The sequence below is a fragment of the Tamandua tetradactyla genome, chromosome 13, assembly GCF_023851605.1.
Source record: "Tamandua tetradactyla isolate mTamTet1 chromosome 13, mTamTet1.pri, whole genome shotgun sequence".
In the NCBI taxonomy this organism is placed as follows: domain Eukaryota; kingdom Metazoa; phylum Chordata; class Mammalia; order Pilosa; family Myrmecophagidae; genus Tamandua; species Tamandua tetradactyla.
Genome location: NC_135339.1, coordinates 16,613,519 through 16,626,830, shown reverse-complemented (window position 1 = coordinate 16,626,830; position 13,312 = coordinate 16,613,519). Strand labels below are relative to the sequence as shown.

The window sequence follows — 13,312 nt, the reverse complement described above, 5'->3', positions numbered from 1 at the left end:
CCCTCCCCCTCGGCACACCCTCCCCCCTTCCCCTGAGGCCCTCCTCCTCCTCCTGCTTCACTCCCCTGTTCTGGCCCTCTGGGACCACTGACCTTACCTGTTGGCCCTGGGGTGCTGTACGCAGAGCTGCAGGTCACAAAGCCTCCTGTCAACCTTGATGGCCGTTGTAATAAAGGTCTCCGGGCGAGGTCAGGGCGGGGCACTACCAGGAGTCAGTTGCGGGTGCCCCGAGCCAGCAGTTTCCCCCTGTGTGTGCGCTGAGCGGGTGTGCGGTCAGGGCGGAGTGTGTTTTGGTAGCGAGGAGGTGGTCGTGTGCTTTTGTTTATCTATATATAGTTATCTATATATAGGGATACATTTAGGTCCTGGGCCGCGGCAGAGCCCAGCCCCAGGATCCCATTTACGGGGCAGCCAGAAAGGGAGGGAAGATGGGGAGCTGTGTCCTCCCGGCGCCCTTCTGGCTGCTGCTGCTGCTCCTGCCACTGCAGCTGCCTGGCGCTGAGGGCAGACCCCAGGGTCTTTTCAGCAGAGGCAGGAGCGGTTTAAAGGCAGCTGAGGAGCAAACATGTAATTCAGTTTTCGATCTCTATTTTATTCTGGACATGTAAGTAGCCAGTGGCATCTGGAGCAGGGACCCGGGGGAGGGAGCGGTGCGCGTCGGGGACAGGCTGAGCAAGACTGAGCTCTGCAGGTGGAGCCCTGAGGCCCTCCCATCCTGGCCTGGGGACCCAGAGAGCCCCTTTGTCTCCTGGGGGTTCACGGGTAGTCCCAGGTTCAGGCACATCAGAGGTGCCCCGCCAACTCCTTGTTTCCTGAGGCAGAAAGAATGCACTAGGCTTTTCTCCAGATGCTTCTTCTACGGAGGGGAACAAAAACCATCATATTGTTTCTGGAGGACTTCTGGCCTCACCATCAAGTCGGGTGATTGGGTTGAATTCATATTTTATTAGACGCTTGTTTCCACCTTTTGGCGCTAGAAAAATAATGCTGCTGTGGATAATATAAAGGTATCTGGCGGAGTCCCTGTTTTCACTTTTTTGGATTCTGTAGTTAGGAGTTGAATTGATGGGTGATATGGCATGTCTATATTTAACTTTTGGGGGACCACCATACTGTGGTGAGCAGGTGCGCGGTGAGGGCCGAGCAGGTCTCAATAGCGAGCAGTTTCGGGGCACCCGCAGCCAACTGCCTGGTAGCTCGCTACCGACACACGCTCCGCCCCCACCGCGCACCCACTCAGGGCGCACTGAGGGGAAGGGTGCAAAAAGAGAGAAGAGGAGTAATGAGAGGGGAGTGAATAGTGTCAGCATTAGTTAGGAAAAGGAGTGGCCTTGCACATTAGCTTGGGGGCTGCTGAGTGTAAAATCTGTACTGTAGATATGTTTCCAGAGGCTAGTGCATTGCTGCCAGCAAACTTCAGGTGCTGGGGCGTCACTCAGGGTGTTTGCACCTCTGGCAATGAGTAGAGCAGGGGCTTGCAGTTGGAGGTAGGTTCACATCCATGCTAGCTCTAGAAATTGTGGCAAACCTGCCTTATCCTCAGTTATTTCATGTGTTAAATGAGAGTAATGCTGGAATCATGGGGTGGTCCTAGAACTAGGAGGGAGAAGGCATAACTTGGGAGTGCAGTGAGGAAGGCTTGGCAGATCAGAAACAGACTCCCAGTAGATATCCTACCTAAGGGGTCCGGTTGGGCAGTGTCTGAAGCCCATGAAGGCAAGAGTCCAGCAGAGGCACTTCCACATTAGACCTGGGTAACCTGCAGAGCTGGGCTGTAGCTTACAAAGGACTTAGGGTGGGAGTGATGCAGAAGAGCTCCTGCCCTCACTCCATCACAGACACCTTTAAAGGGCCAGAGAGGAGCCGACAGCTGGGAATGGTCATTACAAAGGAGAGGTAGACCCATGAGAGGGCAGCTCCTCTGAATCCACTGGGAATTTGCCCCGGAATACACCCCCACTGATTCCTTTTCTAAACAGCTCCCACCTAGGAACCACCTCTCCTGGTCTGCCTGGGACTGTCTTGGTTTCAGCCCCGGAAGTCCCAAGTCCAGGGGCTCGTCCTACCTGGGCAAACGGGTCAGAGGGCCACTCCAGCTCCACTGTCCACCATGATGAAAACCCTTGGCCAGGGCCATGCACCCTGGTGCCTGAGGGCTGCTGCACTCCAAGGCTGTGCTGGGAAGGGGAGGGGCTTGTTGGAGAAGAGGATGGAAGAGGAGGAGAGCTGGACCCATGTGCCTCATCTCCCTGGCCCATGTTTTCTTTTTTCAGATCGGGCAGCATCAACAACAACTGGATGGACGTTTATAATTTCGTGGAGGACCTAGTAAATAAGTTCAAGAAGTACGGCTTCCCCATGATGTGGGCTTCTCAGTGCTGTGGGGTACCTGTCCTCTGCCTGGCAGACTGCACAGCCTTTTTAGACTTGGGGGACCTGCAAGTCCCTCGAGCGGGTTTCCTGAGCCCAGGGCACTGAAGAGGAGTGGAGAACGGATCCCACTGAACAGTCCATTGTGGTCACTGAGGGGTGGAGCACCTGGGGGTTGGGAAGAGCTTATTAAAGACTGGGCAGGGCAATGAAGGAGAGGGATGTCTCTGACCCACTCCCCAAAGGGAGAATAATTAGATTGAGGTGGGAGGAGGGGGAGGAACGGAGGGAGGAAGCTATGAAATATATCACAGTAGAAGGGAGATATGCTGCGGCCTGAGGGACAAGAGGGCAGGTCTTGATGTCACTGTAAGAGGTGACAGGTATGGGTGCATGCATGTATTTTGGGGTGTTGGGGTTTATGGATGGAGCAGATTGTCATCCTGGTACCCTGTCTTGAGTGAAAGCTCTTGAAATCCTTCACTAAAGGTGTGGGCATTACCTGGTTGGGATCGAGTCCCAAATGGAAGAGATGGGGGTGGGCAGGAGGTATTTGGCCTGTGCCCCGGCCTGGCTGTTTGCTGGTGACATTTCCATCTGTGTGAATGACTTCTCACGAGTGGGTGCTTCGTCCCCAGCCCGAAGCTGCGGATGTCGTTTATTCTATATTCAACCGACGGCTTCACTCTCATGCCGCTCACATCAGACAGGTAAGTGCCATCCCACCTTTTCAAGGCAGATCTGGAGGCCTGTGCAGAAGCAGGGGGAATGGGGCTTGCAGAGATCCATGAAAGGTTTCAGGGTACTCAGGGACACAAGGGCCTGGAGCCCAATCCAGAGTGGGGACACCCAAAAGAGAGGGGAGAACACCTCGACTGGAGGGGGCTCCTGGGTTCTGGATGCGGAGAGCGCTTCAGCACCCTGGAGAGAAGCTCGGCCTGCAGGGGAGGCTGTGGGCGTCCAACAGGGAGAAGGGGGTGCAGTAAAGCCAGGCATGTGGACAGCCCGCCAGGCATGTGCCTCCCAGAAAAGCTAGAATGCGCTGAGGTATCGGGGCTGGGAGAAAGCCAGGTGGGGTGCACGTGGGCGTCATTTGGGTTTGGGAGAGAGGACCCAAGTGGGTTTGAGGTGGGAAAAGGTCCATGGGAAGGACGCTGGCAGGGGGTAGAGAGGGAGGAGACAGGAGAGGGCATGGGTGTCAGGAGGAGGAGCTGGCCTGTGACATGGGGAGGCTACTGCTTCTTCCCAGGCAGGGAGGCTTCAGGGAGCAGGGCTGGGAGGCTGGCAGTGACCTCCTTGGTCTCCTTGGGCAGTGGAGTTGTTGGGGAGGCACGACAGGAATGAGGGGTGGGGTACAGGGGAGTGGAAAAGATGCAGTGTACATGGCAGGATGCAGCGCCATGGCACTCTGAGTCCTCCGGCAGCCAGCCCAAGGAGGGCCCATGGGATTTCCATCAGAGCTGGGCTCAACCTAGGATTCCCAAACGTGTCCCACTGCCCAGGAGCTGAGGAGGGAGGCACAGAGGGGCAGGAGTGGGACCTGCCTGGCGGGGTCCTCCAAAGGGGGCCCATGGAGCCTTAGAGGAGAGGCAGGAGGGCCCCCTGCATGGTCCGTTGAGAACCCATGGCCTGGGCTGGGCTGGGGTGGTGCATTCCAAGGTGATGCTGACGGGCTACAGTTGGCTGAGGACCAGGGTCCTCAAAGCAGGCTGCCTTGCAGGCAGGAGGCCAGAGTGCAGAGGGGCTGCGAAGCTGTCGGTAGGGGGGGAACCAGGAAGAGGGTTTCTCAGGATGAAAGTGTCTTCACAAGGAGAAGCCTTGCCCACGGAGGCAGGGGTTTGCAGACCTGCCTGCAGGGCAGCCCCCTAAAGGGATCTGGATCCAAGGCTCCCTCACCTCCTCAACTGGGCCTGAGCCCCTGAGCACTCACCCCACTGCAGCAGACCCTCTGCCTCTAGCCTGAGGCCAGCCTTACTGGGTCAGCTCCACCACATCATGTCAGATTAGCCTGACTGCAACCCTCCCGGTCCCCAGCACCAGCCCTGCCTGCCCCGACCTGCGCATCTGCTCTAATGGCACCTGACAGGGTTGCACAGACACCTTGTGGGGCTGACTCCTCCCAGCCTCTGGCCTTTTTCTCTGAGGAGCACATGAACCCTAGGAGCCCTGGCACTCTGATTAGGAACAGCCTCTCCTTCCTTTAGTGTTGACTCAAGGGGAAGCAGCCAGTGGGAATGAGCCCACCCCAGGAGACTGTGGCCATGGGGGGGGGGACAGCAGACAAGCAGGGGGCACTTTCCCAAACCACCCCCACGGGAGGGGCGGGTGCTGCCCTGAGGACCCTGAGGACTTTGGTGGAAACTGATCCACCCTGAGTCCTGACTTACAGCTCCCCATGCTGGGAATGTTCCCCACTTGGACTGTGGACATCAGAGGCTGGGCCCTGGGTAGGTCCCTGGGTGCTGGAGACTGGGAGCCATGGGACATGAATGAGCCCCCAGCAAACCAGTCCCGGCCTATGGGAACAGCAGAGCTGCCCCCCATGGTGCTTCCCTGCCTGGGGGTCAGACGCCCCACATCCTTGCTCATCCATGCAGCACGATTGGTTAGCAGCACCCCCCAACTCAACCCCCTCTTCTCTATTTTGTTTCAGAAAAAAAATTGAACGTGGCCTTAAAGACCTTCAAACTATCATACCTGAGGGATCTACATTCATGCAGGAAGGGTTTAAAAAGGTACACACTGCTAGAGCTTGGAGAATGTTTCCAGATTGATAAAGTTCTTAGAGTATTCCTTGGATCATCTAACCTGCGTTCTCCCAATGTTTTTTCATTTCATTGCAGGCAAATGAGCAGATTGAAAAAGAGATCGGGGAAGGTAAGCCACCTGTGGACTGCGGTGTTCTCAGGTGTAGAGGACAAAGCCAGGCTGGGGCATCAGCGAGCTCTGGGTTCCAGTCTCACCACAACCAAATTCTAGCTGAGTTGGAGAAAGTTCCTTCACTCTTGGAGCCACAGATTCCTCATCTGTACAATGAGAATAAGGAAATGCTGCATCTAGTGATTTATGAAAACAGAACGAGATCTGCCTGTAGTTCTTTGTCTTGATAAGTTCGAGATGCTTCCACGTGAGGCCATGTCCCTCTGGTGACTGCAGTTCGACTGCATGAAAAGCGAAGGAAGCAACCAAGGGCACCTTGAGCAGACTTAGGTTTCTGTTTACAGATTTTCACCCTTTCCTGAGCACATTCTCCTCTGAGCTATACTTTTAGCTTTTGGCTCCTTGTCGTTTTACCCTGTGACTTCATCCCTGACCATGTGAGAAGCTGTCCTCAGACTAGGACAGACTTCCACTTAGGCTTAGGGATTCAACCTTGGTAAGGGGAGTTGCACCAGCATTTGCTGAGGCCTTGAACTGGGCATGTGGTCCTTTCTCAATTGGCCAGGTGTCTTGAGCCCCAGGACACTGGTGGGGACCCCCCCAGGTCCTGCCTGGCCCTGGTGTCCCCTTGCCATGAGCCCTGCAGCACACCTTCCACAGGAGAGTCTGGCTGCTGCTCTGGAGTCTTACACCTGTCACATGTATGGACTCAGTGTCCCGTCCTGGCACAGGCTGTACCATCTGTTTATGGGGAGGATGTGGGCAGCCAGCGAGGAGGGGCCCTAAAGAGGCTCAGTCTCCTTGTCTGCAAAGTGGGCCCTGGGCTGAGGGTCTTCTCACTCCGGGGTCTGCTGCAAAGCCTGCAGTTGGATGTGGTGCTTGTGTCTCCCAGGGAGCTGCCCACGCCTTGCCCATGAACACTTGGTGTCAGGGCACTGGGCCATGTACTGGCCTGGGCATCTCCATGGCCCTGGAAGCCTGTGGCTACCTGATGCACCCCTGGTGCCTTTCTCAACACAGCCAATCCTCACTTGTCCCACAGGTAAGAAGGTTTCCAGTATGATTATTGCTTTTACGGATGGAACACTAGAGCCAAAACCGTATGAAGAAACCAAGTTTGAAGTAAGTTCAGTCCATGGTTATGTGCGTTTTCCTGCACACGTTTTGGTGCATTATACTTAAATTCTTCTCTCTCTTAGGCTCAAAAGGCTCGGTCGATGGGGGCCACTGTTTATGGCGTGGGCGTAAAAGATTACGAACAGTCACAGGTAAGTCAGAACAGGTAACCCAGGGACCACCCTTGGGCCTGGGGAAGGTATCAGAGGCTGCTTTCCCAGGGGTTCCCGGGATGATATTGCAGCCCACATTATTTGGAGCCACCCATGCCCACTGCAGAGCGTGGTAACAGGGGCTTGGCCAAATGAAGGTGCAGGGGTTTGGTGCCCCTTAAGGGGGTTCTGCTGGCAGACAGAAGGATCTAGTCTTCGAGTGTGGCACTCCCTGGGCCCCGGACATGGTAGCCAGAGACTGTCTCCTGTGTGAGCCCCTTCAGTCCCCTGGCTGTGAGTCCAAGCCACCTCCTCTCCCTTGTAGCTGGAAGGATTTGCAGACAGCAAGGACCATGCTTTTGGAGTGACTGGGGGATTCAATGCCCTGACAAGCATCACTGACAGGGTGAGTGGGTGCTGGATATTGGGGGGGGGGGGTGTGAGAAGCTCCAAGGAAGGAGGGGCTTCTGAAATATGTCTCCATTGTTCACTCCCCCTGCCCCCCCTGCCCTACTCTATATTCCAGCTTGCAGAAAGGAGCTGCATTGAATTGAAATCTGTGGACCCTATCACTGCTTGTGTGGGAGGTAAGAGCTGAGGATTCACCTGGGCTCCCTGTCCCCACACCCTATAGCAGCTTCGTGGCATTTTGCCTCCATCACATGTGGCCAGTGTCAGAGCCTCCCCCAGGGGACCCAGGCAGCTTGTCTTCTCAAGTCTGCACCTGTCAGGTTTGGGACCCGCCCACGGCATGTGTGCTGAGTGCCCGCTGGAGGGGCTTGAGGTGGATTCTGAGCATTCTCTGTCCTGTCTGAGACTGGTTTTGTCCTGCCCTGTGCAGCCCTGTGCAGCCCTGTGGTCCTGGTAGCCTGTGACGAGCCAGGAACTTCTGAGGCTCATTCTTGATGCCATTCTCCACCCAGCCACTCCCGGTTGTCAAGAATTTTTAGTTTCAACTTTATTGTAGACTTCTAGCCAATATTTGGCTCCCTTTTATAATTTCTATTAACCAAAACTCTCTTTTTTTTATATATTGTTTTCCAGGTGTCTTTCAATTCTTTTGTCCATGTTTTCCTATAGCTCTTCGACCATTTTTAAACGTCTATCTAGTATGTTCATCATCTAGTCTTCTTTGTTGGTGCTTTCTGATATTTAATTTTATTTCTTTAGATGAGCCGTTGTATCTTGTTTCCTTGTATGCCTTGTAATCTTTTGTAAATTTTAATGTTTTAATTTGTTACCTCTGGAATTTAGTCTCTGAACTGTCCCTTAGGTTTTTTCTTTTGGTTTTATTTTTTTTGCCTGGGCAGGCACTGGGAACTGAACCCAGGTCTTGGTATGGCAGCTGAGAATTCTGACTGTGGCCTGCCCCCCTTAAGTTTTTATAGTGCCAGTGATGTGCTTAAGATTTCCTTGAATGTCAGAAGCTAACAAAAGCAAAGAAATGCAGAATACACCTTTCATAGCCTTGCAGATTGGCTCTGTGTTGGTCGGTGTTGCCCTCTTAAACATGAACCTAAAGAATAGCCCAGGAAGAATGCACAGGGTCCTCTCGTGACTTTTCTTAGCGTGTGTATTCTCCTGAGTGAATGCTTGTGGCCTTAGGAATACCTCCATTTATAGGGATCTGAACTCTCCCTCTTTTCTCTCTCAAATAGTCTTTCCAGTCCTGGGAGCAAGAATTTGTTCCTTGAAGGTGGTAATCCTTTGCCCCAGGCTGCTGACATTTGATTCTTTCCTACACAAGCTGCTTCTGCATGCAAGGCAAATTCTGGGACAGTGAGCCAGAGAGTTGTGTCCTGATTCAGTCCTTCCTGCTGCCACCTGATATGTTGGCCTGTGCATGTGTGCACCCCGGTATGCACATAGGGGTGACTGTGTGACAGAGAACTACCCTAAGAGCACAGGTCTGAGCCAGGAAAGGGGTAGGGAGGGATTAGCAAGGGGGCCAGCACCTTTTCTGACTGTTTTTAAGTTGCTCTTTCCTTGATTTGATGCACTCCCATCTACTGCAACTGCTAACAGTTGTTTTCTTGAGCTCTGAAGAAGATGGCTTTGCCCGTTCTTGCTAGTTGTTCAGAGAGCCTGTGGGAAAGCAGAACTCTAGAGTATCTCCTCTTGCTCCATCGGAAAGCCACTCACTCTCTCTTAGTCTCAGTTTCCCTCTACAATAAATTGGGATACTGATGCCTAGCTCACGGAGTTGGTGGGAGGTTTGGGGGAAACTGTTTTTTAAAAGATCAGTGCATGGGAGATGCTCAGCAAGTAGGAAATGTTCTTTTGGATGAACATGTAAGTACAGCCCTTGGTTGGGTAGAGGTTTGCCGATTCAGGGTTCCTCTTGGCTTTTTGTTTGTGGCAAAGGGACTCGCCTCATCTAGAGCCTGATTTGTCTGCAAGCAAGGAGCTAAGCTTTCCCTTCTCTGGTTCCATCTAGTTACATCATGCTTTGTTAAATTTGAGTTCTGCCTTGCAAAATACTTTATTTTGCAATAAATACTTTGAAGATGTAAATGGGAAGTGACTCTTCCAGGAGATAGAGGGGCATCCTTTTCAGTTTGGGTTGGGTCAGCTGTCAAAAAGCATCCTGTGTGGGGTGGGTGGGTGGGGGGACAGGTTTAATGATCCCGCCAAGGCAAAAACTGAGCCTGCATCCAGCTGTGGGGTGGGGCAGAAGGGGCCCTTGAGGGAGGCTGAGAACGGAGGAGGCTGAGATCCCACCAGAAAGCCCCATCCAGAAGAAGCTTCGAGCCTTCAGTCCCTTGATGGCCAAGACCACCACTGCCGAGCGACATGCAGCCTGTCCCTGGAGCCTGCATGTGGGACTCAGCACAGGCCAGCAGACCCTGGAGATTCCCCTTGCTCCCGCACGCTCAAGAGCCACCCAGGCAGGGTCACTGCCAGCAAGTGCTCCTGCGAGCAAAGGGAACGGGCCTGGTGGCCAAGCCAAAGAAGACTGGCTATCCAGGTGGGAGTCTGGGGGTGAAGGTGGGCCCTGCAGTGCAGCATCTACCCGTACAGCAGCCTCTTCTCTCATCAACGGTCAACATGCAGAAATGAAAACTGCTGGGGCTGGATGTTTCTTTTTCCCACAAAATCCAGAAATCAGGATTATTAGATTAAATGTCCAAATTGTTAGAGTTGGGCCCCTGTATTTTGAGAAGATTTCAAAGCTAAGGGAACAGGTAGGCAGGCCAGTTTTGGCCCAAGGACCAAGAATGCCTCTGTCCTTTAAAACCTTGAATTTACAACCTCTGCCCCGGATGGATGGAAGGGAGAGGCAGGAGGGTGGGAGGCAGGAGGAACTGGAACTGTCAGATCCAAAGTCAGGCCAGTTCTTAGAGGAAATGCCCCTCAGTTCTCTTCCCTGGGAACCCACAAGTGCTGGGGCTGGAATTACCTGGCCTGGGTCAGGAGGTAGCGCTGGGGAAGGAATGGGGTTCAGGTGGACAGACCAGCCTGGAACACCAGAGAACTCCCTGAGGGACCAACTGCCCCCCCCCCCCCCCCGCCGTGTCTGCTGTAATGTTTGCCTCGGGGTTGAAAAGCCCAGGAGCCCCCCCCCCCCCACCAAGTCACCTGGCCAGGGGCTCTGCCCTGAGCAAGCCCTCAGCGTCTTAGTCCTTCCCACACTGGGTCAAGGAAGTGTCCACTGAGCCCCAGCGTGGGCCGACTGGGGCCTGGTGGGCCAGGAGGAGACAAGGGCTGACATGTCATCCCAGTTCTGGAGCCACAGCTAAGACAGAGCCGCCCCTTCCATGACGGATTTTCCTGATCGGCGTGCAGGGTGCCTCCAGGCTGCACTGGGCACCAAAAGCACAGAGAGAAGGAATAGCCGCCTAAGTGATCAGAAGTCCCACGGGCCTCCAGGCCGGGGTGCCCAGCTCAGACATGTGACAGGTGCCTGGGGCATGCTCGGTCAGCTCCTTTCTCACCTGTAAGCCAAGGCCTGGCTGAGCCCACTGCTATACCCTCAGGCTATAGGGACCCCTGTGAGATTTCAGGGCCAGAAACCCCTGGCTGAGCCTGCCCCTAGTGAGGGGCCAAGCCAGGCATGTTTCAGGGACCCCCTCTCCCCAACACGAGGCCAGCCCAGCCCCCTCTCAGCCAGGACGCACAGGGGTGGTTCCCACACAGCTGCTTCCTTCCTGAGCCCCTTGAACATCCTCTGGGGATGCCCCACCCTGAACGGCCAGGCCAGACGAAGCACAGCCCGGGTCCTCCTCACAAGCCTGTGCCTTGTCCTTGCAGAGGAATACCAAGTGGTGCTTAGAGGAAGTGGCTTCCTGAATGCACAGGACAAGAAATTGGTTATTTGCCGGTTCAAGTTCAGTGACAACAGCTTTTCAGGTAAGTCCAACTTCGATGCCTCTGAATCTCGAACCACCCCACGCAGGGCTGCGTTGCTTCTGAGGCAGCCACGTCTTCCCAGCCCTTGCCGAACACTCGCTGTAGGTGCAGTGCAGTTGGAAGCAACACGGCAAGTGGGGGACAGGCCAGGCTGGGGGGACTGGCCGCCCCTCACCTCATCTGTAAAGTGGGGAGCCTGCAAACTCCAGTGGGCGTGTGGGAGCAGGGCTGAGCTGTCGGCCGAGGTGGGTGCAGGGGCTGGGCTGCCCTCACCGGGCGTCGTCCCCGAGAGCTGAGGACAGATGTGCAGCGCGCTGGCTGGTGGGAATCGTCGGCAGCCAGCCCGGGGCTCTGTGCCTTGCCTGGTTAGTGGCAGGTCTGGGAAAGGTCTGTTTGTCCTGAATTGAGGGAAGGAGACCCTGCCAGGCCTGGGCTTCAGAATCAGAGGCTCAGATCCCATTGAGCCTTCCCTTCTGAGCCTCTGTTTTCTTGCCTGTAAAATGGGCCTGGGGGTTGTTGCACTAACTAAGCAAGATCATGTATGTGGATCACGAGGTGCACACAAGCTCTTAATAATTGTGTGAAAATTTAAGGGGAAACCTGTGAGTTGGAAGTCCTCAGGCGTCAGGCAGGCCCCGTGGATGGTGAAGGGTTAGAGGAGGCTAAAGGTCCAGGCAGGAGGCGCCTCTGAGCTGAGGTAGGGGTGGGCTTATACTGAGCCCGGGGACGGGTAGGCGTCCTGCCCCCTCCTCACCTCCCCAGCTGGCTCCTTTGCTCCCGTGAGAGCTTTCTGTTCAATGCGGCCATCTGTCAACCCAGAACAGCTCCCCTCTCCTAGCACTTCTGGGCATCTCTGCTGCTGTCTGGGAGCACCGCTGGCCCTCCACACTGCAGCGTGAGTGACGGCCTCAGGGACTGACCTTCCCCTTCCCCTGCACTTTCTCAGAGTGGCCTGGGGAACTAGCGCCCCATTAATACTGACCAGAACCAATCGGAGGACTCCCCACGGCGGTGAGGCTCAGTGCTGGAGACACTGTCTCTAGAAACCTCACAGCCGCCCCCTGGGGACTGCTGTGTGTGGGTCAGGAAACAGGGCCGGGGATGGAGGGGTCTGTCCAAGGGCTCCTGGCCAGTGTCGGCCAAGCTGGACGTGGCCCTGGGCACTGCGGATAAGGAGGGTGGCTTCTATTAACTGAGAAGCCAGGTCCGGGGGCAGGTAGAGCCCCCCAACTGCCCCGGAAATGCATCCTGATCCCTGGTGGCCGGGGGATTGTTGCTCAAGTATTTTTGTCAACTTTGACAGAAGAAAAGGAAACTGAACTAGAATTAAAGAAATTGTTGTGTCCCACAAAAATATCCCCAAAGAGACTTTTTAGTTCCTAAAAGACACCCCTAAAGTTAAAAGGAGACTATAAAACATGAAGGGTTCGGGGTTATAACTGGAGAATTCTATTTCACTTCTGGTCTGTGATTTAAAGGTTAAATGCCCAGGAAGTAACACCTGGACACCACCCCCACCGAAATCAGTGAGCATTTTTAAACAAGCTTTTTTAAAAATCCATTTTAAGAGAACCCCTTTACATTCCCTCTCCTTGGGGACAATGTCCCCTGAGAGCACCTGTGGAGGGGTGGCCCGACCTGCAAACGGGCCCTTCTGCTGCAGCGGGCAGCGCGGCTCCCATCTGTTCTGCTCTCATCCTTTGTGGGTTGCACGGCAATGGGAGACCTGGCCTCCCTCTGCAGACAGACAGGTGGACAGCGTCAGCTCACCCTCATGCCTAGGGCGGAGCAGTGGGCCCGGGCTCTGGGAAGCAGAGGTTGTTGCTCCTCCAGCCTTGGGGGGCCTGGGCACCCAACGGCCTCTGGAATCCTGGAGGGCAGAACTCTGTGGCCTCTGAGACCAGTCGTCCCAGCTGCCAGGGAAGCAGGGGACGGGAGCAGAGAGCTGGGAGCCACATCTGCGCAGGAAAGCAGCTTTGTGCTTGTCCCTTTATCCCAGTTCAGGGGCTCATGAACAGGTGTGGGTTGTGGGCCCAGCAGGTTCCACCCCACAAGTTATGGGACTGTTCAGAGCCTCATGTGTCTCAACTCCCAAACCCACAAAGAAATTGAAAGCAAAAGCCAAACCCAGCCACCCAAAATCCCTTCCTGTCTCATGCTTCCCCCTCACAGGAAAGGGCACCGCCGTCTTCTCAGTCCTCTGGTCACAAACCTGGATGTGCCCCGATTCCTCTTTGCTTCTGCCCCACATCCAGCCACCGAAGTCCTGCTGCCTTTATATCCAGGCCACATCCAGAATCTGTCAGCCCCAAACAGACTCGCTGTCCTGGGAATAAGACCCAAACTTCCCATCCATGCTTGCTTCCTCCCTTCCTGCACAAGCACAACCACTTAGGATCTCAGGACCTTGGCACATGCCACTCCCACAGCCTGGAACTGTCCTG

The 13,312-nt window shown here is 54.8% G+C and overlaps 1 protein-coding gene across 2 annotated transcripts in view; it reads left to right on the top strand.

Moving 5' to 3' along the window:
- The first annotated feature begins 233 nt into the window (after positions 1–233).
- LOC143653617 (anthrax toxin receptor-like) overlaps positions 234–13,312 on the top strand; it is a 28,384-nt gene continuing 15,305 nt past the window's right edge. For both annotated transcript variants that reach the window (XM_077124761.1, XM_077124760.1), the window contains exons 1-10: positions 234–604; positions 2,274–2,345; positions 3,009–3,080; positions 5,024–5,105; positions 5,214–5,247; positions 6,293–6,372; positions 6,450–6,518; positions 6,844–6,924; positions 7,045–7,105; positions 10,770–10,868. In XM_077124761.1, the coding sequence (XP_076980876.1) occupies positions 429–604; positions 2,274–2,345; positions 3,009–3,080; positions 5,024–5,105; positions 5,214–5,247; positions 6,293–6,372; positions 6,450–6,518; positions 6,844–6,924; positions 7,045–7,105; positions 10,770–10,868 (826 nt within the window). In that variant the 5' untranslated portion in view covers positions 234–428. The remainder of the gene's footprint in view (positions 605–2,273; positions 2,346–3,008; positions 3,081–5,023; positions 5,106–5,213; positions 5,248–6,292; positions 6,373–6,449; positions 6,519–6,843; positions 6,925–7,044; positions 7,106–10,769; positions 10,869–13,312) is intronic.